Below are 27402 nucleotides of genomic sequence, written 5' to 3'. Positions count from 1 at the left end.
GTCCCCTTGTCAGTGTTATCAAACAACAATAATTGACAACACAATAACCAAAACTAAAACCACCTTAGAGATCAGTATTATTCTATTTTTAGACTTCTATTAAAACACTGTTATACAGAACAACTGCAAACAATCACAAATTGCATCTTATATACAGCAAGTATATATTATATATAATTCCTTTGCACAACAGTTTGGTAGTTGGAGAAAATAAATCAATGATATTAAAACAAATAGAAATTTGAGGCACTCCTCTCCTGACTGCCACTCTGTTCCCACAACAAATACACACATCTTTGAAATATACATATTTTACAGTATTTTAGAAAATGGCTTCAGATTTGTTATTGAACTGTGTTACAGTGCTTTTAAATATTCAGTTTTCATCAGGTGTAATCCAAAATTTAAAGAGTATCACTGATTTATTGTTTTTACAGTTCCTCTTTTCAAATAACTGCAAGAATAACATTAATGAAAAAACTGGACTCAGTGGGAAGGTGACCTAGTGGACATGATTTTTTTATACAGTTTATGTTAGCTGGATCAGAATGGCATATTGGCCATACCTCCAGGGCCATAGCCAATAGGACTGTCCAGAGACATTCCCCGCTGTCTGAGAGACTGGGGGCCCATCATACCAGACTGTGGGTGGGAAGGGGCCATCATGGGACCCTGAGGGGACATTAGAGGACCCTGGGGACCAAAGGGATCCCCGGATATTGGCATGCTTCGCTGCTTAGCCTGCATCATCATAATGTTTTGCTGTGCCATCAGATTGTGTGGGTGCTGCTGAGAGGACATCATGCCAGGGTAAGGATTGGAAGGATGGTGGAGAAGGCTGTTTGCCATCATGGCTTGCTGTTGCTGGAGTTGCTGCTGGGGCACCATGCCTGTCCTTCCCATCATATGTCCAGGGGGGCACATGGGGCCCATACCCCCACCAGACACCATACCCCTAGTGCCCCCTTGAGGAATGCCCATGTTTTGGCGTATTCCACCATGTGAGGGGTGAAGTGGCAGCTGCTGTTCAGCCATCATATTCTGTAGGTTTGCTAAGTGGGGGTTAGACGATGGGCCAGAAGATGATAGCTGTTTGAGGAGCTGCTGTGGAGTAGGTTGCTGGGATGGTGGCCCCTGATGTGGATTCTGATGTGGCTCACTCTTTGGGAAATACTGAAGAGTGCTACTGGGCTTATCAGAAGGAATGATGCGGGAGAGATCAAACTCAGGGATCCCTGTGTGAGAGGGTCGTATAACTTCACTTAGATCTGGGCCATCCCCCATGGGCAAAGAGGCAAATGAGTCTGAGGGATGAGAGGGGCGCTGGTGAGGATGACCTTTTCTAAGTAGGTGTAACTGCTGAGGTGGGAGAATATCCTCATTCGACTGAGAGAAATTCTGTGACATTCTTCCAATAGGTGAGTGCATGTGCCCATGAGGTGGTGGCTGGATGCGAGGGAAACCTGTCATCTGGTTCTGAGACATAGGTGAAACATTGCAGGGCCCCATTCCTTCAGGTGCACCTCCTCCCATCATGGCAGAATTCATGGCAGGCATGCCCATTTGGTTTGGGGATGAAAGCACAGGTCCTGAGGCATCATGGGGCAGGTGTTGCTGACCTTGGCTCACAATACCCATGGGGCTTTGTGGATCACTGTGGGGACCGATGGAGCCCTGGGAGACAAGTATCTGGGAGGTCTGGGAGTTCCCCATGTTTCCTGGTGATAAAACAAAACCAACATGTGGAAAATCACATTATTAACATTTGAAAATAGACTGCCCTTTTCCTCAACCCATTATACTGAAATATTAATTGGGGGTCTATTCATATTTTCAAGCAGCACTACTATAATATGAGGGTTTTGGCTGAGAGAAGGTTTTTACAGGAAAAGCAATATAGATCTACGAATAAACACATTTTATTTATTTATTTAGTCAGTCCGTCTTTCTCTGATGGCATGGCAGCATCTACTAATGACACACTGAACCAGAGTCATTCTACTGCTTCCTCTCTACATACTGCAGAACTGTATAGGGTATTTTCCGTATGTGTCACAATGTATCCTCGCTTTCATACCTCCAATGCTGACACCAGATAGAAGAGGTCGATCTGGCAGCATCTCATCGTCAGAAGTGGCAATTGTTTTGATTGCATCATGGTAGAGAGGAGTAGAACTGGGCATGGCATATTTGGACATCTGAGACATGATAAGAGATAAAGGATTCTGAGATGGAGGGTTATCGGGAGAGGAAGTAAATGGCATACTAGGATTCATAGAGCCTGGTTGGCTAATAGGTGTAGAGTTGGAACTCCTGGGGGGAAGTGATTGGCCTGCAAAGAACATTAAAAAGAATTAATGTCACATTAATGAAAGGAACCGCTTTAATAATGATCAAACATCATCTTGGATTTTGAGTGTACCTGTCTCAGTGGAACTACTTCCTCCATTGCCCACTACCTTCCCACTCGTTGGACCACCTGGACTTGGAAGAGCTGTTTTGGGAGACGCCCACCCTGGAGAGCCCACAGCCATGGCAGGGGACTTGAGTCGTCCAGGAGAAGCAGATGGAGAGTGCAACCCAAGGTTGGTAGACCCCATTATCTGGGGGGACTTCATGGAAGAAGAGGAGGGAGTCCCAGCACCAGACGCAGGGGGAAGAGTGGGGTGATGCCCTGCAGAGGAGATCTGTGAGGGTGACTTCAGTCCTGGAGCAGAGGGGGAAGGTAGAAGAGGAGATGGCTCTTGGTTGAGGGATGGAGATTTGAGTTGATGGGGACGAGGCACAGAAGGAGAGGTCAGCGGGTTAACATTGATTGATAGGTCAGAGGGGTGCCTAGGACCAAGGTCTACTCCCCTGAGGCCTCCAGTCATTGGCATATGACTAAGCCGTGATGTACCTCCCATTTGATTATGACCTTGCTGCTCAGGCCCAAACATCTCAGGCCCAGGTTGTTGAAGATAAGGCCCATCTACTTGTCCTCCAGAGAAGGGACCTTGATGAGGAAACTGGAAGGGGCCATCAGGTCCTGGGATCATTCCCTTATTTGCTCCTCTTCCATTCTGTGAAGCCCTGATTCGTGAAATCTCTCCAGGGCTAAACATGTCACCTAAAGGCCCTCCTCCTGCAGGACCTCCTCTGAGCTTCTGAGATAGCATCATCTGCTGTTGTTGCTGAACATTCATCTGTGGGTTCATGTTCATTGGGAGGTTGCTCCCTAAATGAGAATCCACCAGGTCTCTTATCTGAGGACCCCCTCCAGGAGAGCCCATAATCTCCCGTGAACCAGGAAAGTCCATAGGATCACCTCGAGTTGAGGGTAGACCCCGGCCTATTCCCAAACTGTGGAAGTCTGGCCCTCCAGGATTATCTATTATTCTTGAACCAAGGTTGCCCTGTTGCTGCTGTTTAGCCAATCTGTCAAGTTCAAACCTGGGAATCCCCTGCATTTGCCGTTTCTCCATGAGGCGAAACATTTCCTCATGTGTTAACAGATGTTCTGGGTCCCCTTGCATGTGCTGAGGAGGTCCACCAGGGTAGCAGCCATGAAAGGGACCTCCGCCGCCTATGTTGTTGGGCATATCATCAAGCCAAATCATCCCTGGCCTGGTGGGCCTTTGAGGTCCGAGACCCTCCACTGATAAAACTCCCCCTGCACTACCAGGAAAACCGCCTCCCCCCGGTGGCCCTCTCTGCATTTGTCCCAGGAACCTGGGGCCACGGGGTCCCTCTTGGTGCATGTCCATCATTCGTGCATTTCCACCTATTCCTCCTCCCATCATATTGCCAGGACCCCACTGCTGGTCTCCAGGCTTGCTGTGGTAGGGAGGAGGGGGTCCTCTCATCATCATAGGACCTCCATGCATGCCAATTTCTGTCATCATTCTAAAGTGCTGTGGATGTGTGGGGGGTTGTATCTCTTGTTGTCGTCTCTTCTCTTGGTAGTATTCTTCTTGAAGTTTCCTCCATGCCATTTGTTCTGGGGTCAGCCCTTCTGGTCCAAGTAATGGACCCATGTCCACCCCAGGTGAAGACAGCTGGTGATGGGGGTGTTGTGGTAGGTTATGGTGAGAGTCCATTTGAGGGCTGTCAAGGGCAGGTCCAGCAAGGGACTGTGTTTGAGATATGATGGACTGAAGGGGTTCTTCATATTTCTTCATCCCCCCCATTGGAGCCAAGGCTGAGGATAGCATATTACCACTACTGCAGTTTCCAGAGTTATTAGTACCATTGTCACTGTCCTCGAGTATACCGCTCCTATCAGTATTGTTGTTATTATTTAGGTTGGAGGAATTATTACTAGAATTGTTGTTGGAGCCTCCTGTGTCTCCTGGGCCTCCACTTGCCCCACTGCGCAGAAGCAGCCTCTCTATATCTCTCAGTGTCTGCAAAGAGCGTTCCCTGTGTTCCAGCTGCTCTTTGGAAAGACCATCCGTGTGCCCTGGGCCACCTCTCTGGCCTGTATCACCCTGTAGGTGTGCTGAAAGAATGGAGGGACTGCCCGAGGGAGAAACAGTAGCAACAGGAAGAGACATACCCCCTGCACCCTCCCCATCTCCAGTTCCTGGGACTGGGCCTGCAGGTGTGGCCGTGCTTCCTCCCTCTGACCTATGGACAACGATATTGTTATTGCTGGAAACTCCGCCAGGTCTGGTCTGAGAGGATTCATTATCAGAGTGTCCCGCTGATGACGGTGTCCCTGCAGGATGCAATGGGCCTCCAACTCCTGCAGAGGCTGGCCGTGGAGTTCCACTTTGGGATTTAGGGGTGCCTGTGGGTGGAGAGCTGCTAGAGTTTGCCTTCTCAGACTGGTTAGGAAGCTTTCCTGATGTGTGGCCCTGTAGCAGACAAAAGGAAAAAAGAAACAATTACATTAAGTGCATAATAGTTATTTCACTAGTAGCAGTAGTAATTTTAGTTATTGAATATATAGTATATTGTCCATTTGTTGATTTGCCTAAACAACACAGTGCACTTCACTTTCTCAACATAAGCATTTGTAGCAGTCATAACAGCTGCTGATGGAAACAGGAACAAGCAGTTTTCTAAGACCAAAATAGCTAAAGAAATAACCTCCCCACATGCTTTGCATCTGTGGTCTTTACTGTGGAAAAACACTTTTAACCTCCCCGTGGTTTAACACAAACTTGACCCTTTATTTAATTTGCCACTGACCTGCTCCAACTTGGTGTGTGATACATTTTGCTGGTGAAACAGAAGGATGGAATCGGTCTGTCCTTTCATTACTGCCTCTGCAGCACTGTCAAAAAACAGAGCAATATTACAAAATAAATCATCACTACAATTACATAATTCAGTGTTTAACTGGAGATCTGATCAAAATCAAAAAGACAATCTCGACATCTCCATTTCCGATGTGAATAATCATCTGCATGTACAGCCTGCAAATAGCTCTTACCTGTTGGCTAGGCTCGTTGTGAAAACGTACACCACTTGCTGTGAAGGCAGAGGTGGCTCTGTCTTTAACCCTGGTCCCACTCCACATCCCATTACAGGACCTGCAGGTTCAGACACAGGCCCTGCAGACAGGCGATCAGAGAGCCCTTGGATAGGACCTGCCAGCCCACACTCTCCTAAAAACATCAGCAGCACACAATTTGGTTAAAGTGGTACCCTGGTTTATAATTTTAATAGCAGTACATCCTTTTGGCTACAACATCTAAACACTAGATGGAGCTAAAACACATATAAAGTCAAATCAGTGGAAAGTAGTAGTGTGGCACGTCAAGCTGACAGCCTCTTCCTTTCAGTGTGTGTGAGCAGGATCTGAGAACAGCTCTGGATAATTTATGGCTTTAACCTGTTGTTTTCAGAGAAAATAAAATTGAGACGCAGCAGGGGATTTCTACATGTCAGTCATGCGGCCTTCAAAGGTGTAGTCACAATGACACTACTGTTAGTGAGGACTATGCTACATTCAGACAACAGCAACTGGTAGTGTGTTTCCCCATCTGTGGAGGCGGGCAGACTCACGGTGGGTCGCAGTGTGTGGCTTGTCTTCATCTTCCTCTGTGTCAGGTCCAGAGCACCATTCATCTCCACTATATGGCTGTTTCTTCTCCAGAACACAGCGCCGCTTGCTGCGCATAACACCCTCTAGAGGACAATACACACACATCAACACTTGGACAACAACTGTCATAGTATTGTCTCTTTTAAGAGCACATCAATGTAATTTTGTTATTATAATTCAACACTAAAGGTCAAAAGCCATCCCCATATTTCCCAGAGCCAGAAGCTAACATGCTAATGCAGTTTGTCTAATGTGCTGTAAGTTATACGATCCCACCCCACAGCTGCATTGGCAAAGGTAAGGAATCACTTTAAACCTGAACAGGAAGTCAGAATCACTTCTAATCAATCATCAAATGTTGTTCAGTGAAAATGGAAATCAGCTGCAATATAAAGTCATATTGGTAAAATGTGCCATAGTCATGTAATCACATATTATGTTAATCAGAGCTACCAAAATTTACACACCTGAATTATCAAAAATGCTTGCGGGTAAAAATGAAACACTAGAATCATTTGCAGTTCTGTTCGTCTCTGTATTGGTTCTTTTTTCTTTTCACAACAAAATGCCATGCATACTAATCACATCTGCAGATGCAATGTTTTGAGAAGCATGTGCTGAGCTTTCTCACATGGTGTAATTATGATTTTGTGGATGCACAAGCTGCTGTGTACCAGTGGGTGCACGCAGCTGCAGGAAATATGCAGCAGCTTAAACATTTCCAGAAGGTAACCCACAGTAGAAGAGGCAAAACTAACTTCTGACAGCAAATACAACTGTGGGTTTATCTCACTTAAATGGTGACGGGAGAAAAAGGTATACTGGCGATATCCCTGATTACTGTCACATATTTAGAGATACTTTTTAAACAAATCAGTGAAGGCTTTTCAGGTTCATTACTCAACATCTTACTGACTTTGTGGCAGAAAACTACCTTCCAATAAACACATCGGATGAGCTTGGGTAACCATACACATATAAAATGTGCAAATGTACAGTAAGGAAGGAAGGAAGTGTGCAGTGACAGTACAGAGAAAAGGACAGCAGAGGGAGGGCTACTACCTTGACACAGAAAGACAGTCTGAAAGAGCTGACCTCTTCTCTGAATGTTTTTGTTTGCAGCAGTTACTGGTTTATCTTAACAAGAAACTTAAAAAGAAAAAGAAACTTAACCGTGTTCAGACTGTTTGTCACTGACTCTCTGCGGGTTTGATGGCGGATTGATTTGAAGTGAAGAGTAGGGAGGCTTGGGTTTCATTTGAATGCACTTTTCTACAAGCAGAAATTAGATCACAGGGAGTGAGACAGAAAGAGCGAGACAGAGGCAGTGTGTGGTATGTTTGTGTGTGTGTGTGTGTGTGTGTGTGTGTGTGTGTGTGTGGAGGTCAAATGGAGCCAGAGGAGATTTCTCCTCAAATGATCCACCCTATCTTTCTTTCTCTCCATCTTTCAGCTTGTTGCTCTTTGTGTTGGAACCACACCTCTGAGTGTGTCAAGCTGTGTGTGTTTATGTGTGTGTTTAAAGAGGTTCAAGTCATGTACAGGAAGCCCAGATGAGTTTCACAAAATCATACTGTCATCTGCAGTCAATCGCTCACATGAACGCTTAAGTAAGCAACAGCAAACAAATGCAAATCAAACACTGTACTGAACCACATGAACACAATTGTTTACCAAACACTCACAAAGAGAACTTTAACTCTTCCCACCCACTCGCTGTCTCTGCTTTAATAACAACCTCTCTAGGCTTACTAAGTTTTCGCAACCTCATGACCTGTCTCTCCCTCTGAGCACTACAGAAAGCCCAGATACTTTTTCATCTGAGACACGTCACTGCCGCGCGGGCACGGCACAAACTATCAAAAGCCAGGGGGAAATTCTGACGCTTCACTGAAAGGTCAGGGCATTTTAGCTAGAGAGAAAACAAGTTATTCTGTCCTCTCAGTCCTTGCATTCACTTCCTGCTGTGGAGGAGGTGAATGCACGTAATCTGGTATTTCGGGTAAAGATTTGGCTGATAGGAGCGTAAAGGAAGTGAACTTCTGCATACTTAGAACAGAGGCACACTGTCTATATGTCCCAGATGCTAACACAGTTTTGTTTGTGTGTGAATGGCCTTACCTCCTTTGGCATCAGTCTCCAGCGCTGGAGGAACAGCATTTCTTGATTCACCAGAGTCAATTGAGACGCTCCGCTCTCGCTTGGATTTGGTTTTCAGCATCCCTCCAACGCTGCTCACTGATTGGCTGACTGCCTTCAGTCCAGGGTTGCCGGGGGACATCTGGTTGGTTTTGACTCCATGGTTCCCGGCACCAACGCCCTTTGGACCTAGGTGGCCAGCAGCTCCCTGCTGCTGCTGAGCCTGCTGGTTTACACTGGGTATTTGAGATCGGCTGTCACTGGTGACCTGCTTGCCATGATTGGCCAGTTTATTGTCTGGGTGCATTTGATTGGCTGGTGATTGAGGTGGAGGTCTGGTATGGAGAAAAGCTGTTTGTCAGTGGAGCTCACATTGCTTACAGGCGACACTGATGGAGAGAAGAAAAATCAGTATCAATATTTCAGACTTAAATTCTGTATGAGTTGAAAGAAAGTTTCAGCCCCTTTCTCTACGAGGCCTGATCTGAGACAAATCTGGCTGACGCACAAGCAGCAATTAGGAAATGTGAAACTACAAATTTAGAAAAGGTACTGGATAGAGTTTAGACATGTATTTAATTCTTTTCTTTTTTTTCTGAAAAACAACCTTATTTCTTGCCTAAACTGAGTGGATGATAGGCAGCACACTCTGGTTTAGGGTTAGGCCTTAAGAGCAAACTTTTCAACTTGGTCACTCACCTCATCTCAACCAGACGCTTAACTGATACATTGCCATGCTGCTCTCCAGGACACTTCACTGACCACACATGGACCTGGGGGACAGCAAGAGAGTAATATCATCTCAGTGGAGCCAGATAGCAACCTTTACAGTCAGAGATATCTGTGGGTCACCATCAACTTCATGAGCAAAGACAGATAAGAGGAGCTAAAAAGGAGCTAAAAGTCTGATAAGACAGCAGGGCCAAAGAGACACAAACCCTTTTTAAACAAAGAATCTGCAATACTGCCATTATGCCAGCTTTGCTTTTTTACACTGAACCAAACATCACCTGGGATAATGCTCCAGTGTGTGAACTGAGACAACACGCCTGCGCTCCGGAAGCAAAAAAGGCGTGTAAACACAACAGTGAGTGTGTGTGTGTGTATGTGTGTGTGTGTGTGTGGGTAGTCCCTTCATGCCAGCTGTCCCTTTTATGCAGATTTTGATTCGCCTCTGTGACTCTGTGCCCCCCCGCCCCCCCTTTCTGTGTTTGTACCTTTTATACAGAACAGTGAGGTGGAATAACGGCATAACAGTCAAACCTTGAACAGGCTGTGTATAAGGGCCTACTGCGAGGTAACTGTTCCTTTAAGGGAAAGAGAGCAGAAAGTGAGATTGAGCTGGGGGAGGAACCTGCAGCTCAGAAGTAGCTCAGCAGTGTTTTAGGTCCCTCCCCCTACCAAACACTTTGCAAACCACAAAAACTCCACCACACATTCCACAACACTGTCTGTAGCAATACCTGTCTCTCCCTCCCTCCCTTACCCACTCAGAGACTCATTCTCTCAGTTTCACACTTTGAGTGTAAGGCACAAACAGGCAAAAACTGATTACCTGCTTATTACAGATTTTAGTTAAGGCCTATTTAGACACACCACCAAACCTCATGGGTTTATCAGCATTTGTTTTTAATCTATTTTGGTGTGACCTAAGAGACCAGATGACGAGGCCTCAGCTCTCAGACATCTACTTCTACATTTACTGGTAATGTTAGGGAACAAAACCAGCCGTAAACTGAGCAGGATTCAAGCTCAACATTAAGAATGGAGGACACTTCCCAGCACATGAGGCTTCCTTCTGGGTTCAAGTCCATAGCTGCAAGCTGACGCCCTCTTGACACCACCACCTGCCTGTGTCCATAACCCCAAGGCTCTGATTTTAACCTTTGCAACTGGGGTGTTCTTCTCTGTGTTGAAGAATTTGTATGCAGTCTACAAACTAGCTGAACACAAAGTTTTCTTGCTGTGCATCCCACAAAAGCTGCTTGTGTACAGAGCATTTAGGAGTTCTTCAGTATTTGCAGGTCTCAACAAGACCCTTCCACACCTGTTGCTGTGAACAATAGTTGGTCAAAACAGTCATCACAGCCTGCTCAAAAAACATCTAGCTGAGATATTTGGCTGACATGATGCAGATCTCAAACATTTCCACTGGTTTCCATTTTGAGCGATGACACAATCTCACCACTGCACACAGTGTCGTCAGTCAGGTCAGCTGTCACGCTCTGACAAAACCATCTGTACCACTCACTCACCTTGACAGGTAATGGTAAACATAATGCTGTAATTAGTCATTAACTACCACTGGCTCATGTCAGCACAGAAAGGTGCCTTGTTCGTCGGCTGAGAGCTTCATCACTCATTAACCCAAACAGGGACAGTCAGACGTCGCACCTGTTGACAAAGTGTGACTCATTTGCTTTGTGCAACACAGAGTGGAGGCAGACTAATCATATGGTGAGTCGCTGACCTTCGAGTGGACAGTAAAGAAAAGACAGGCCTATCTAAAGTGAATGCCAGTCTAGTAGATATCAAGGAGACTCTCAGTCATTTCTGCTGTAGTTGATAATATCAACAGCCTGAAGAAATCAAAGTGAGTCCAGTTTGGACTGTAACAGAACATTAAAGCAGGTACAAGTCATTGAAGGCTTGAGTAAATGGTGTGTCTCATTTGAACATTTTGTAAACCTGGAGTTAGGCCTTGCACTACTATTATGCCCACTCCTTGCCATGTGAATGAAGCCTGTATTTAGGTAATCAGCCACAAGGAACATTACAGGGACTTTAGAGCAGCTAAAGCCTTTTTAGTAGTAGATGGGTTTTTACTTGAGAGTGTTTTTTTTAGGTGAAGTGGTAATACATCAATGTATGAAAATTATTACAACTAGTTAAATCAAACCAATAAATGCTCTTCCTTGACCTTCTGCAAAAGTAGCTAGACAAGGTGCTGCAATGATTTGGCAATTTTTGGTTAGAATATTAATGTTTAACTGAGCTCTTACAGTCACAGGTCTCAATCAAAGCAGGTTTCTCCATTAATGCCAAGAAATTCTATTCATATAGTGCTGTTTACAGGCTTAAAAATGTAATGTATTTGGAGGAGTCGCAAGACACAACTGAGAAAAGTGCTTAAATGCATTTCAGACAGGAAAATACAATTAAAAATCAAAACTGTTACTTAAGATTAGACCTGTAACATGGTAGATTTGGCTTAAAGGAACAGTGTGTAGGATTTAGTGGCATCTAGTCTCTATACAAACTCTATACAGATCTTGCCTCCGGAAGAAGAGCGGAAGAGCCCTGGTTTCTGGTTGTAGGCTGTTTGTAGTCCGCGTGATATTGACCAATCACGTTTGAGCCGGCTGCAGTTGTTGCCAGGTTAAACGCTCTGTGCGGTGAACTAACGAGGCGGAACATAATTGGCGTCATTGCAAACTCTGAATCCATCGCAATGGTTCAGCATATTTACTTATATATAAATGGAAGTCGGAAACGGAAATTCGCCTCCGCCTCCCAAATCAAACCGGAATGCCAAAAAATCGGGGGTCTGCCCCCAGAGGCTGTATCGCCGCCTACCGGAAGTCAGACGCCGAATACAGCCAATGGGTTCCGAGAATGAGTGGCATCTAGTTGGGAGGACTGCAGTTTGCAACCAGCTGAAACTTCTGCCATGTGCCAAGCGTGAACTCCCAGTGTTCATTATTCAGTAGGGTTTTTACCCAGAGCCGAATTAACCGCAGAGGTCTCTTCCTTTCTAAAACAAACAGACCCAGTAATTTAAACTAGTAAAAATAATGAATAAAGCAGTTTCACACAACAAAAGTGTTTCTTTGAAGCTGTTCGGCATGCCCAAATGGGCAGCATGTGTATGCTTACCTTTTCTCTTGGATAACTTAAAATCCAAAGTTCTGAGGGTTTTTACCTGGAGCTGAATTAACCACAGAGGTCTCAGAAACAAAACAAACACACCCGTTAATTTAAACATGCTAAAACACTGAATAAAGTAGTTTCACGTTAAAAAAAAAATCATTGTTTTTCCAATGCTGCTCTTGTCAAAGGGGCTGCTAACTACAGTGTCTGACATGAAAATGTGAATGGCCTTATCTAGAGCCAGTGTTTCATTTGTCCGTTTTGGGCTACTGTAGAAACATGGCAGTGCAACATGGCGGACTCTGTGGACAAGGACCCACTTCCTATGTAGATATAAAGGGCCCATTCAAAGATACAAAAAGAGAGAGAGAGAAAACATACTTATTATATTATATTCCATTTCCGCCAATATATCCCCCTAAATCCTACACATTGGATCTGTAAGAGGCTAATAATTTACAAATAATTACCTTGAGTAAACAAATTAAGTAATCTGTTTGTACATGTTATTCATTTGAGGCCTATTAATCCAAAACTTATTTGTCACACCTTTATTACACAAGAGCAATCTCCATTTAATTTATTATGCAACTTCTTAAAACAACTGGTCGCACCGGTGATGACATGGGTGTGTCATGGGAGAGTATGAACTACTATTGTATTGTATTTGTACTATTTACATCGAATTGTGATGAATTTCACTTTGATATTCAAGTTGTTTTCTGTTGATCATCATTAAAGAGCCAAATTGTATCCACTTTGATTTAATGCTGCAAAATTGAAAAGTAAAGTCCAGGGGTTCAATAGTTGTTTTGAGTACTGTACTGTACATTGAATGGCAGTACAGATACAAGCAAAATCTGACTTGCATGTTCTGCTCTCATTTTTGTTTATAAAAAGGCGCTGATTAGTAAGACACACTTAGAGAACCAACACTAAACCTAAGTGGTGTCATCTGCATTCATTACATTCTGACCTCAACACATGAACCTAACACGACATTTTACACCTAAGCTTGAGAAATGATTAGCACTTAATTATGGTGACATTTAAATGATGAATTAAATCAAATCATCCAGGCTGCTATGCAATTAATCTACAATAAAATCAAGGTTGTAAAATCAAAGTTAATGTCCCTTAAGGGAGACTTTCTCACATTCCCTCCCCCTTATCCAGTTAAACAGTTTCTGCCAAAGCAGGTTTGAATGCTCATTTTTTTGAGTGTAGCTTTTGTATTCATGTTGACAAGGTTGCAGATCTCCATCTGGCCTGACAGACTGAAGCTTTCCTTATCAAACAAGGTCTCCTGCAGTTCTTTTCTAATGGTTTAACAACTTCTCAATGGCAAAGAAAATATGTTGCTCTCATATGTCTGAATCTGCAGGTCCAAAATGCTAATTGCACTGGGACAGGCTTCAGCCCCCAGCAAACCTGAAAAGGATAAGCAAGAAGCGATAATGGATAGACAGACGAAACCTGAAAAAACCCCAAATCTTACTGTGGAAAAGAGCCTGCTGACACAGTTTGAAAATGTACAAACCGCAGTTTAACTTGGTATGTAAAGGGCACTGACTCCTATGATTAATAATCACACATACCTGGTGTGTACAGAGACTGACTAATCAAGGCCCTGGCATCACTGATACTGACTCCCAGCTGGCCATTTACTGAGAGAACACATGAAAAAGAAACCATGTTAATCTTTGCTCACACCACTAAAAGCTTGAAAAATAATTACAGCTAAAGTAGGGTGACATGTGACTCTTGCTCAAATGTACACTGCTCAGTAGATAAGACACTGCAAGCGCACAGTAGCTAGATTAAAAAAAAGAACGTAATTCTTAATAAGGTGCAAACACATGTGTGCAGGACTGCCTCGTACCTTATTGGTTCATGGTGACAAATAAGAGAAAATAGTCTTGTATAGCAGTCACCAGTAATCATAATTAGACCCCTGTAGGTCCTTTTATTGAAGTCTGCTGCTCTATTCAAAGAGGGGAAAAAACAAACTGTATGTAACTGTAAAACTGTATGTGCTATCATCATTTCATGATGAAGGTCATAGGTGGTGAACCTGTTCCACAGTTCCATGGCTTAAGGTAATAATAACAATGGAAGATTCAACATTTAAGAACCAACAGTATCAAACCAGAGCACAGGGAAATGTGTGGATGAGATGCTGAATGCTGAACCAACTCCACAGTTCTCCAGAGAAGAACTAAAATCAGAACCAACAGAGAAGATACTCATCATGTGGTGAAAGTCTGAGAAATGCCCTGGGAGACCAGGCACAGACCAGAGCCAACTGTGTCTGCTGTAGAGGTCTACGCATGCAGGGATCCTGTGTCATGCCAAACAGTACCTGGCCACACCTGCTGCAAGGCCACTCTTACTAATGGTCAAGCTGTGTAGAAGAAGAAATCGGGCCTGTTTCAAAGACGAATTACTGGGAGTACATCCACTTTAAGAGGATTAATTAGTAAATGTACATTTTTCTTTTTTGTTTCAGTCCATCAAGACTAAAGCAGCATCTTTCTGCCCCCCCCCCCCAAACGGAACTCTTTTAAAATAGCCTCCTGTGTGTGTGAAACTTAAAACACCAGCTTTTGCAAAACAATGACCTTAGCTAGCAGCTTCTGGTTGCCTCTAACTTTCTCTGTGATTGTTAAATACACATCAGAGCTGGTGCCATTAATCTGGATTCATGTTTATTTCATAAGATAATTATAAAATAAGGGGTCTTATAACTGCAGCACAGCAGCTGCAAATGATAATGTTAATATGGGTCCCAATTAAACAACTATTTAATAGTCAGTTGTATGACAACAAAAACAGAAAAAATCTGTAAACAAGTACAACTATATTGTGGATTCATCTATATTAAACCTCACCACCACAGTAGAGGTGACCACATCAAGCAGGGGAACAGAGGTGCAACAGGCTGTCACTTGACACAGAAACAGGCTTTGTGGCAGCAAAATTAAGACAACGTCCTCTCGTCTCTTTTTCTGTAATGACGCATTTCAAACGTCAGTATAACCAATCATACACCACAGATGTTGTCATTAACCTGTATATATTATGTTGATCCTGTCAGATGACGTCTCGACCATGAAATAATGATTTGGACAGCTGGGCGGTCTGTCCCACTCCTTACCAGATGTTTTCTGTGATGTGCAGTTTTGTTGTTTGCCAACTGAACAGAGGGTGAAGAGGAAGAGATTTAGCAGTCTTGATGTTGTTCAGGCATTCTACTGATATGAGTACAGAATTCTTTATGAAAACAACCTGGAAACACTAATGTTTTCACAAAAGCAGTGTCCATTATCTGGATGCATTTGCTAAGCAACACTCGGATCCCTTCAAATCTGGCATATAAACTAAGAAAAAAAAAGCAGCTCTGGGTTTTTAAGTAGCAAGTTGTGTAACTTCAGTTCCTACTGCTAAGAGGCTTGATGGTGTTCTTTTGTGAAAACTGATAAATGACTATACATTTTAAAAAGGATTTAACGGCACAAATGATCAAAGTAACTGAGGTAGGAAATACTATTTCTTGCACCCAATCAAAAAATGTTACCCTTGAAACCTACCTCTGCAAAGACAAATTATCTGGATAACCTAGAAATCCTGCTTTCCATTCAGGCGTCTGTTCAGTCATCTGAGAATGTCAACAAACAAGTCTGTCTGAGCAGCTATTTCAATAAAATGTACACTCAGTGGACTGATACTGACTTACTTAAATGGTGTTGTCACGATACTGGAATTTCAATACAAACCTTGGAAAATATTGATATTTCATACCAAATCTTATTGGTACATTGAGGGCATAGCATTTAAAATGTTTATTAAAAGATAAATATAGGACTATAATATGACAAAGACAAGCAGAGGAACAGAGGACAACAAAATGATGGTAGTAAATATTAACAATAAGAGAGAAAGTAAGAAAGCTCAGCTGGAACTGGTGTATTGATACTACGAAAAAATGAGTATAAAAACAATTTCAAACTTCAAAATTGATATGTAATGATAAATTGATATTTCTGACAACACTAGGCTTGTGTGGACTGATTCAGAATGGAATAATGTCTCCTTTTAAAACTGTCTCAACTCAATTATCTCTGAAAACTACCCTGTTGGCTTAAACTTGAGTGGTCTAATACAATAAGTCTGACCTCAGTGAAGTTTATAATGTTCAGGTTTTGTTGAAATGGTCATTTTGGGGCGTGCAGTGCATGGTGCTGTTGAATTATATGGATCATACTTACTTATATGTAGTCCCCCTTAAATGTTAAATGGATATCTAATATCATCTCATCTCGATCACAAGCCCCTAAATCACATCGAATCGAAATCATATCATGGCAGACTTTGTAATATCGGCAAATATCGGATCGTTGTCCAAAGAATCCATATAATATCTTATCGTGATGAAACTGGTGATTCACATCCCTAGCAACTTGTATAGTGCAGCAGTTATACAGGTCAGTAAAGTCAAGTTGTATAGGGAGAACAGCTTACTTAAATTTCCAGCAAGTCTCACACCACTTCTGAATTTAGCATATTTCAACACCAGAGGTGTTAAGTCAAGGGGAAGCCAATTCTTTATAAACACAGAAAAAGATGTCTCCAACTAAGGCAAGAGAGATAATTACAGTTTGTTGGGATTAAATGGTATCAAATAGGCTGGTGCCTTTAGTTGCAACAAAAAAGTTATTGTCTCACAGCAACCAAAGCATCATGCATGCCTCACAAAATGTATTCATGACTATGTCTAACTGCCAACGTTAGCAAAATGTATCTATGCATGACAATCCAGTCCAACTGACCTGTTGATTACATGGAGGAAGCTTTCTAAACCAACAAATCAGCATGTGCCCATACGACATGGAGCCAGCAGAGAAACTGAAAACAAAAATATGAGGGCTGGCATTATTATGTTCACACCCTGATGTACATTGTTTTGTATTATTGGTTTCTTTAAAGGATGTGAGTTACTTATAAATGAAACATGTTGCCCCTGCTAAAGAAAGGATCAGTTGGCCACGTTTATGCAAAGGTGAGTTGTTACCCAATCAAGAAATGTGTTGGGGCATAAAATGTTCTCCATTTCCCTTTTCCTCGTTTGACATTTTCACAAGTTGTTTGGAAAACAAATTCAATTTAATAATTGGACCTTGTCCAGATGCGTCTAACTGCTGCTCCAAACAAATTACAGGAAATAATTCAATGAGTTTTGGAATCCATAGCACATGGTCTTTACGTATGAGGCCAACTCATTTAGGGCCATAATGATAAGTACATATACACACAAAGCAGGCCAACACACACAAATACACACCCCTACATTCCTTCAACATCAATGGAAAAAAACATCACTGTTCTCAGTTAGACCCAAAGGTTTGATGAATGATTTAAATGAATTTCCCAAAAGCTATTTATTTGTCTTTGAGTGAAAAATACTGATATACTATTTATTTTTTCAGTTGACCATCCAGGTATTTAAAAAAAAAAGGTTTTAGTGTGAATCCCAGGACAACAGTACAGCAACTATTTTACAGGTCAGAATTTATGACTGCTGTTTATGTCTATGTCAGTGTGCCTACGGTGAGAGGTTGAGCTCCTATTTAGTCCCAGTGGGTCACACAGTACTGTGTATTTTTAGAGTGAGCTGGTATTAATAGACCCAGAGTCCTGGGAAGTCAGGGCCAACAGTGAGAACAAAATATGACGGCAAATCCAAAACACAGATGCCACAGTGCTGCACTGTGGATCGACACCAGTAAACACTGAGGCCAAAGTGTTTAACTGTACTGATGAATGAATAATGTGTGTGATGCAGAGGCCCACACAGTTACACAGAGATGCACAGTTAAGACTTTTTTGACAGTTAACAAACTTCATTTGCACATGGCGCCAGTCAAACAGCCTGGAAGAAGAAAAATAAGTTGAATGTGCTTAGCCACTTTTCTCTTGAACTGAGGACAAGGCCACAGCTAACACAACATGTGTGACTGTTAACAAAATAAATGCTCTGTGAAGGACTTCTTAAATTAAAACATGTCCTTGCAGGGTCTACCAAGTCCTTAATTTTTTATCAGTTTATATGGTGATCTAAGAGGACAGCCACTTCCAACATTCACGTCAGGATCACCAGAGGACATTTGTTGGGTTGACCTGAAGGTCCTTTATCAAGGTTCAAGAGCATCACAAATACACAATAGTGAATGTTATCAGCTGTAATTGACTTAGTATGCAACACTTGAGGATGTTTTTTTTTGACAGGCACCAACACATAAAAATGATGTTAAAAACACTGTTTGGAGTACTGTAAGAATATTAGTGATTTCTCCAGAGGAGGGTAGACCACATAACTATCAAAGGCAATGTAACCAAATATTTTTTACGGTTAAGCTGCATTCACATGGAATCAGGCACATGGTAGATGGCAAACAGGGTTTCATTTTAGTAGAAGAGAGCAGGATGGTAGACTTAGGTGAGACCGGCAACTGTAACACTAGACAGCATTGCCGTTCAAAGTTAAAATATTTTACCCTCAGCGATGGAACATACAATCGCATGTTACGTAGCTCCTTCACAAAACGAGAAAAAAAAAGACAATTACTGGACATTACAAGAATAATTACATAAATCTACAAACACAAAATAATTTCAAATAATATATTTGATTCTGTACGACATCGACATTGCAACACACACTCATGTGTGTTTTGTTTCAACATCCTGACAAACTGTCAAACTCGTTTTTGCTGCTGTCCGCCTGCTGTCTACTGTCAATACACATTTCCTCATTTGAACTCTGTCATTCATATTTGGCACTGTTTCTGTAGTGTTTTCTGGTATACACTGCAAATTCTCACCACCTAAGGCATAATTTCTGCTCAATAATATCATGAAGATGTTCATAATCATCTGAATGTCTAGCCATATCTCCTCGAATGACTGCATAAATTTTTCGACCAACAGCATTTTTAGAAAACCTGTGTTGAGACATGCACTGCACAAAATAGTAAACTAGTTGTTTTGAAAGTGATGAGGAAGTGCCTGACTCTGAGTGCACTTTCAAGAAGAATTCAAACTGGACTTAAAGTTACACTGTGCAGGAGTTGTTGACCAATGTTTGTAAACAGTATTGCCAGCGAAAGTGAAAGCAGACCCCAGATGCACTCTCATTTTGGAAAAAGCTTTGTCCACTTCCTGTTTCGCCTCGCTATATTTGCATCTTTTTAGCACTGTGCCTGCAATTTTCATTGCTTCCTTCTGGATGCCTGCTGCTTACAGTCTGGCACCTGGTTGCTCCCTTTTTACAATGGCCTGGCCTCACCTGCACATTGTACCCATACATCCCAAACACAGCAAAATAAGAAGTAAACAAGAAAATACAGGTGATGACTCAGAAGGATTTCTTTTGTATGAGTCTATACAGTATTTTTTGGGAAAATCCCGCATAGTGTACCATTCAAAAAGCTCCATTTTACACACAAAATCCTGACTTGCAAGAAAATTTCTCCAAAGCAAATTTTTTATTTATCACTGTGGACACTTATTAATAAATATTTTTTGTGAAATGTTATTTTTTTCTGCTGTCACTTGCCAGGGCATTGTTCATTAATGAAATCAAGTTTGAAACTTTTATTTTCTTTTAGTTCTTCAAAGTTATAATATATTAACTATAGAGTCTGTCTAAATGTAAAGTCACTGTACTACTTAATTTTTTTTATTGTGCCACCAAACATCGAACCTCCTTCGCTCAAGTGCTGGATCCTAAAAACGATACAGCTCTGGTTTTTTGCAACCTGCTCAAATGAAGCAAACAACACACCTCTGATTTTTTTTTTCCTCGCCTGCTTTTATGTTACACACATGTAATGTGGGCTATGTGGCTGGTGTAATGACTCCTTCATGTCCACACACAAAGGTTTCAAAGAAACCCAAAATTGTCACACTTACCACCACTTGCCACTGAGACAGACTTGCTCTATATTTCAGTTTTCATTTTCAGATGGCAAATCTACCTGTGTGCCTTATTTAAGAAATGAAATCAACCTTTAAGTGGACCGTGACAAATTTTATGAAATGTGATGTGACACGGACAGCTCTGAACCCTTTTATGTTAGAAATAACCATGCTACACCATGACCACATTGAAGCCTCTGTGAGGAACAGTTTGATTGGGATGCACTGTGATACTGCGGGATATAGTGTAATAAAATTAGGGGCAAAAGCAATGAATGGTGTCATTTCTCCACACTGTTTAAAATACTGGTTGGGCTGCTTTGTTCCTTACTTTTGAAATGATCAAAACTACAGTTTGCAGCAGCAGTGCAACTGAACACAAACCAACAATAGAACCTACAATCCTGGATCACAGCTAAATGCAGCTCAAGGACAATAGTGAAAAGCTACGACTAGCCTGTTGTTCATATAAGGACTTAGTTTGGATTAGACCTGTGGACAGAGAATACAGCAAAGTACTGTCGCTTTCTCCTGTGGTTCAAATCCCTCCTGCATATTAAATAAGCATGTTCGAGTGCCATAAACTAAAACACTATATAAAATAAACCCCACAACTCAGTGAGAATTGTCTTAAGATCTGCTAATGAATTTTAAATATCAAAACGGACACTCCTCTGATATGACATCAATAGTGAGCTTTTCTTTACTTCCTTATAATGACTGCATTTTAAATGTTTCAGTCAGCTACCATTCTGATGTAAAAGCCAGCTTGATTTGAAAGCCATGCGACTTTAGAAAATCAACAAGGATGATGACAGGCAAGCTCTGCTAGGTTTTAAGATGTTTAATCAGTTATCAAGCCCCTGCCAACTTCCACTCATGGAAAAATCAACTGACACCAATAATGTGACAGTGCTTCCAAGTTACAGCCATCAGTACATTTTGAGTGATTATTGGTGCCAGCACCCAATAGAATACAACTTTTGGACTCTCGCTGATGAATGCAGGTTCAGATTTTGCATGTAAAAAAATACCTATTTCCCTCAAGCATCTCTTAACAATGTGACCACTAAAGGGTCACTTCATTGGAAAGCACCAACCATCCCATTTCTGATCATATGGCAGCTGATTCCAGATCAGGGACTGAGAAACTACTGTCTGATCTGGTGTTGATGCAGCCAGTGTGAATGTTTTTTTTGTACAGAGAAGGTACATTCAAAACTCATAACTTTTAAGTTGAGAGAAGACTATATTTGTATGCTGTCAGGGGCTGTAGGCAAGGAAAGGACACAACTGGAACTTGTTCAAAAGTCTTGCAGGAGGAAAAAAAGTATACTGCATGTTTGGCATTTTTGGTCAGAGCAGTGGAGTGGGACTGCTAAGAGTATAATAGGCAGGAGAACCCTGTTCATGGATTATTGACCACATTCAGCCCCATAGCCATATCTATTTCTTGCTTTTTATCGTCTTTGCTATAACTTTTTTTTTCTCTTTCCTCCCCACTCTCCTTCAATCGCACGCTTGTTCTCTTCTCCCAACACACACTTTGTTTTTCTGCAGCCTGGTGTTGTAGGAATGTATTAGTCCACAAGCATAACAAGAGGTTACTAGCTGCCTTCTCTGCACTCGCAGTTCTCAGTCTGCTCATAATGCTTGCTGGGGTTAAACTGCAATGCATTGTGGGACAGTTCACAGGTGACAGCCAACAAAAAAATCAGCACACTGGGGGGGGGGGCTGTGGCAGGTTGCTGTGGCAACAAAACATGTCACGGGGCTGAGTAAATATAGGCTAACCAGTAGGCGATGTGCGGAGTGAAGGGCTTGCAACAGAGAAAAGGCCACAGGAAAAAAAGGAAAAGTGAGACATTTGTGAAGATCTCAAAGCATCGCTGTCTTTTGATGTAACAGGCCTCGCTGAACAGTGATGACAAAAGAGATGACCTAAGATGTACCTTTCTTTTCACACCAGGAGAAAACATTATGAACTGCACAAAAAGCCCTGAGTTAAGCAGAGGAGGAAAGATGACATTTTAGCTAAAATATTATCTGATTCAACGAAGCCACCTCTGGTTTATATGTGCAACTATCAGGGTGGATATCAGACATGTTTGTAACGTGTGTTCAGGACTGACTGAACTAGAGTAGGCATGGCAATGTGAGCAATTTACACAGGATTTGTTGGCGATTCAATACAAACACCAATAAAGACCTTCTCAATGGGCTGGAAATTAAGTCATAAGAAGACCGTGGGCACCTAGTCCATAGCTTTGCCTCAGCTCAGGGATAGGGGAGTACTGGGCTCATTTTGTACATAGGGTCAAGGGTTGTATCCTTTCCAACACATTCTGGGAAAAAAGCCAACTAGAGCAAGGAAAACGACCAAAGTGCAGCCTTAGAACAGACAGAAGGCAGACATTATGGCACAGAAGCAGTAGGCTGAATGGACAGAAGCCATCCAGTGTCAAACTGAACACACACCTCCCAGTCTGCTTAGGACAGGAAAACCAGTCTGTCCAATTAGATACACTGTCTTGGTTTTTCCCACAGGTCAAAGATCATCATCATCATCATGTAAGAATGCACTCCACACATCACTCCACATGATTTATCGTACAATACATTGTTTTGTTTTTTTTTAATTTTTTTTACATCTGTCCCCTTTTTTAAGATTTGGCAAATTAACCAAGCAGAACTAGAAATGTATCTGTTGTTTCCCTGGGGAGCATTAGAGGTTGTGCACGGCATCTTTTTCCCAAAACAACACTGAACTATCCATAAACAGTGACCAAAACATTAGCCTAAACATAACCTGACCTTAACTAAAATAAATTATCCTAGAATTTAACAAATTGGAGAACAGATTTGCTCCAATTAGAAGCACAAAATAGATACCAGTTGCATCTAAACTAGACATGGCCCTACAATGAGGCATAACTGAATAAAAAGTGGTGAAGGTAAAAAAAAGAAAGCTAAGTGTCCTGAGCTATGACGCGAGCTGTGAGCTTAAAATGAAGATGAGATTAAAGTAAGTCCCAAAAAAAGAGGAAAATTCACCTGGATAAACAAGCATACTAGTAATTATTGCAACAGACATAAACAAAGTGGGAAATTACCTCCAGATCATCGAAGTGTTTGCACACTTTTGGCCTTTGCTGGTCAATTTACAGTATGCACTCTAACACACACTTTGTAAAGAAATAAACCTCAATTTGAAAGTGGTGTCCTTTCTAAGAACATATTTGTTGGGTACATAAAGTGTCTAACAAACATTAATATCACACACTAACTGTATGTAATTGTGTGATTACAAAAGCAAGAGAGCTTAGGGAGGATAGAGGTGGTGACAGATGCATCATCTGGCTGTAGAATCCCAGTTAGAGTCTGTTTGTTTGCGCATTTGTATGTAATACAAAATGCAATACACACTGCTTTGAGGGAATAATGGTATCCATTGTTAAAGCCACACAGAGCTTCATGAGACGCACGCAAAGATAAAATACTATTGTGCATTCTTACAGCAGGCAGTGCGAGTTAACTTGTGAAGAGTTCAGCATTCACATACCAGGAAGTAACTTGCATGAATTAAATTTTTGTGTGTCGATTCTCCAACAGCACTCACAGTTCTTTGGTCTTTTTAATAGTCAAACAGGTATTAAGCTTGTGAACAATGTCAGTTCCTCAAATACAAACATTTTTAGCCCTGCTAAAGGAAATAAGGGCACTGTGAGGAGCTCTGTTCAAAACACAGTGGTTGGTTTGGGTGTAAGAAGCACCACTAGACCCAAGAGGCCTCTAATGGAGCCTTTAAAATTTTGTCTTTGGCAAAGGACTTTAAAGCAGCTTTGAGCTAATCATTCTGAGCATGTGCAATAAATACATTCAAGCACCGAGCTATCACACAATCCTTCAAATGATTTTAAGATAAGATGATGATATTATGTTCAAATACTCAAGTTTTTGAGACTAAGTGTTGAGGCATCAGTGGGTGAAAATGCATTGTGCCATGCAGCCACAGCAAAAATAAGATTCTCTCTACATCCTCAATAAGGCTTGTATTTATCATATCAATCTTGCATAATGTGACGCCAACCCTCAGTTCCCACATTTTTGTTTCACAGTGCAGATTTAGCTTACTTAGTTCACTCTGTTTGTGATATTGAAAAAAAGCTTTGATGATTGGTAAGATCCGATCAGAGCTCAGGCCTTATGGTAAAGGTGAAATGTGAGCGTATTGATCACCAAGCCTGTGATCACACCCACAGTTGGTTTTGTGTATGGAAAGGTTTACTTTGATGCATTTTCCTGTTTGAGTCATCTAGTGTCACATGTTTCAAACTTGTAAACAAAAGTCACACAGACCCACAATTATCTAATGTATTGGATATTAGCACAATTTGGCAGTGTGACAGGAGTCAAAACAAATCAAAATTCCTCTCCCTGTAATTGGAACCAAGTGAGATACACTTGGCTCTGCTCTTTATTAAATCATACATTTTCTTGGGTTCACATCAGCTTTGAACACATGAGGAAATATCCTAATATAAGCATCCACTGAGACTCAATTTGTTACACAAGGCTTTCCAAGGACAAGTAAGTGCTAACAAACAGAGGGGAACATCTGTCCTCTTGCAATTATGAAGCTGGGCACAGTATCTGAGGGTTAAATCCTGTATTTGGTTCATATAACATTCGTACTTCTAGCAAGCAGCACCACAGTTTGCCCAAGACCTGCATGCTAACAAGGTTTCACTGTGGTTATTTTGTATACAGCTGAGCTCAAGTGGTATTGTTCTTACCTCACCAGACAAACTAACATTAATAGTCTGAATATACCGCCTGGTGTGACAAAATATATCAATGCAATTTGAAAGGTTCAGGCTCAGAAGCAGTGTGGACTGAGTAATTTTGTCTACAAAAATTGTATGCAAAAATATGCAACAGATAAGCACAGTGAAAGGCACAGAACTAAAACAGACATGGGACATAAATATGAACCATAATGCAAGCGTAATGAAAATGCTCTGTCTAAATGCTTCCTATTTAGGGATTAGAGTGGGGCCTCGCTTTTGTCACTAGACCTACAGAGTCCAGTACATAAGTGTCTTTGTATATTCTGTCGTGTGGAAACGTTCTCAATATCACATTATTCTTTCATAGCTCACCTTAGCAGTGCTCCCTGTAACTCACCCCAAAGTTCTCAGATCACCTAACCAGATAAGAAACACTTTGTCAGCAGCTCACCAAATCTGTCTCTGCTTGCACTAGAGCAGTCTGTGTGGACATGCAGGGGCTGCCACATGTTAATTCATTCAGATCAACTTTGGACAATGCAAAAAAAGGCAGAAGTAGAGTTTTCACACCTAGGATATGTTAATTAATTCATGCAGGCTGACAGTTTGCTCTTCTGTACAATTATAGACACATTAGCTTTCTCATTTTTACTAGAAGACTGGTTCATCATCCAATTTTCTGTCACGTTTTGTCCAAGCAAAATGTACAGAAGTGTACATGGTTGATTACTAAAATATTAGTTTGTAAAGTTCTGAGAACAGGATGGAGTAAAAACAAAATGATATTTGGTCCATTAAGCCCTGACATGTTAGATTAAGTTTCTATTATTATCCACCTGAACCCCATTTACAGGGATACCAAAGGATAAAACACAACAAAAGTGCAACATAAAACTTGCATTAGGCCTACAGGTAGGCAGCAGACTGTCCTTTTCTTACAACAAAAAAGACAAAAAAAGAAGATGCTCTGAACTCAAAGATATCTGACCTCCAGTGGAAAGCAACGCACAGTGTACTGTAGCCCTGAAAGACAATTCAGATCAAGTTGCAAACTCTGTTAGGTGCTATATATAGCTCACCAGGATATTGTAGATACACAAACAGCATGAAGCGCCTGGGTGCTCGCGCGCGCGCACACACACACACACACACACACACACACAGAAAGGATGTGTAGCAAAAGAAGAAAGCTGTAGTATCTCTCTGTGAACAGGTTGAAGCACAGCATTATCACACCATATTCAACAGGCTGAACTGAGCGGGGTCATGGGTTGTCATAAGGTTACTGAACTGAGACCACACACACACACACACGCACACACACATATGTACATAAATACATACAGAGAGAGAGAGAGAGGAAGAAAGACAGGAAAAAGGGTGTGTATGACACTTCATAGACTGTATGGCAGTATTTATCTATACAATTGTAATAACTACAATTATGATAATGGTAATAATTATTTCAACATATATATTTTTGACAGTTAACCAGACAACGTTTTAGGTTTTCAGGAATAAACTCCAGGTGCACATTCTGCTCCCCTCTGTGACACTGAATCACAGCGGGAACAGGAAATGCCTCTTGAAAATAAATATTTTTAAAGTACACAGACATAATTTTTCAACATTACAGCTAACGTTCACCACGGTGGCAGTAAAGGGGGCAGATAGTGTTAAGCAGCGGCGGCATTATTAACAGCATGTTGGTCTCCACATGCCCACGCTGAGTCTGTGTTGAAGTGACAGGTATCGTTACGCAGTCTGTCACCTTACCGAACACGGTGTAGCTGCTTAGCACAAAACCATTCAAAGGCTGCATCTGTCAGATTAGCTTCCTGACAAGCTAATATTAGTGATATACACACTGTGGATTTACATGTTCGTAACGCCACGTGAAAGCATAGAAGTTGAGCAAGCACCGCATTCTTGTTAGGAGAATTTAAGGACACATGCCCCTGGTGTGAACCCCTGCGCTCATGAGTGGAGACTTGCTGCGCTAGCCAGGTCCATGGGCTAACTTAGCATGCTAATTCATGTCTTCGCTAGGCTACTTGCTTGTAAACTGACGTTGCTGTAGCACACATCTGCATGCGAACCAATGCTAGCTAACGGGATTTGAACTTTGTTATTGGCTTGCTAGCGACCCGAAGACTTCATAAAAGGAAGAGAAAGTTATACGAGTCCACACGTTAGGGAGACGACTCCGAAATAGGCGAACAGCTAGCATGCTTCAGCAGTGACAGTGTTTTGAAATGCTGTGTACTCTACCTGGTGTGTGAGATCAGAAGAGGCCGATGTCAGGACTGACGGCCAGTCGACATTCCCCGGAGTGGCCGCCGCCACCGCTTGCTCCGTTCGCCGTACCACTGCGCAAGATGGTCCCGATCCCGATGTTTGATAAGAAAGGAGCTGGTGCAGTTTGACGGGAGGTTCAAATGGTGATAAATAACACGGCGTGTCTAGGTTGAAGTTTCGGTTGAAATCAGGGGACGCGTCACCTTGCAGCGGTTCATGACTCCCACTATTCAAGATGTAGAAGGGCAGGACGTTGCATTTCTCTGCGAGTCCATATCACTCCCAGCCGCTGAC

At 42.0% G+C, this 27402-nt stretch overlaps 1 protein-coding gene across 1 annotated transcript; it reads right to left on the bottom strand.

The window, feature by feature from the left end:
• Positions 1-67: 67 nt before the first annotated feature.
• Positions 68-27402, bottom strand: bcl9l (bcl9 like). Its single transcript, XM_033631543.2, has 9 exons — positions 27082-27402; positions 8873-8946; positions 8156-8562; positions 5995-6117; positions 5420-5594; positions 5176-5260; positions 2423-4838; positions 2078-2332; positions 68-1718 (listed from the first exon to the last, which is right to left on the bottom strand). The coding sequence occupies exons 3-9, from the start codon at positions 8478-8480 to the stop codon at positions 544-546; spliced, it is 4554 nt and encodes a 1517-aa protein (XP_033487434.1). The 5' UTR covers positions 8481-8562; positions 8873-8946; positions 27082-27402; the 3' UTR covers positions 68-543.

The sequence above is a fragment of the Epinephelus lanceolatus genome, chromosome 4, assembly GCF_041903045.1.
Source record: "Epinephelus lanceolatus isolate andai-2023 chromosome 4, ASM4190304v1, whole genome shotgun sequence".
Lineage (NCBI taxonomy): Eukaryota > Metazoa > Chordata > Actinopteri > Perciformes > Serranidae > Epinephelus > Epinephelus lanceolatus.
Note: the sequence above shows the minus strand (reverse complement) of the source record. Positions and strands in the feature narration are given on the sequence as shown.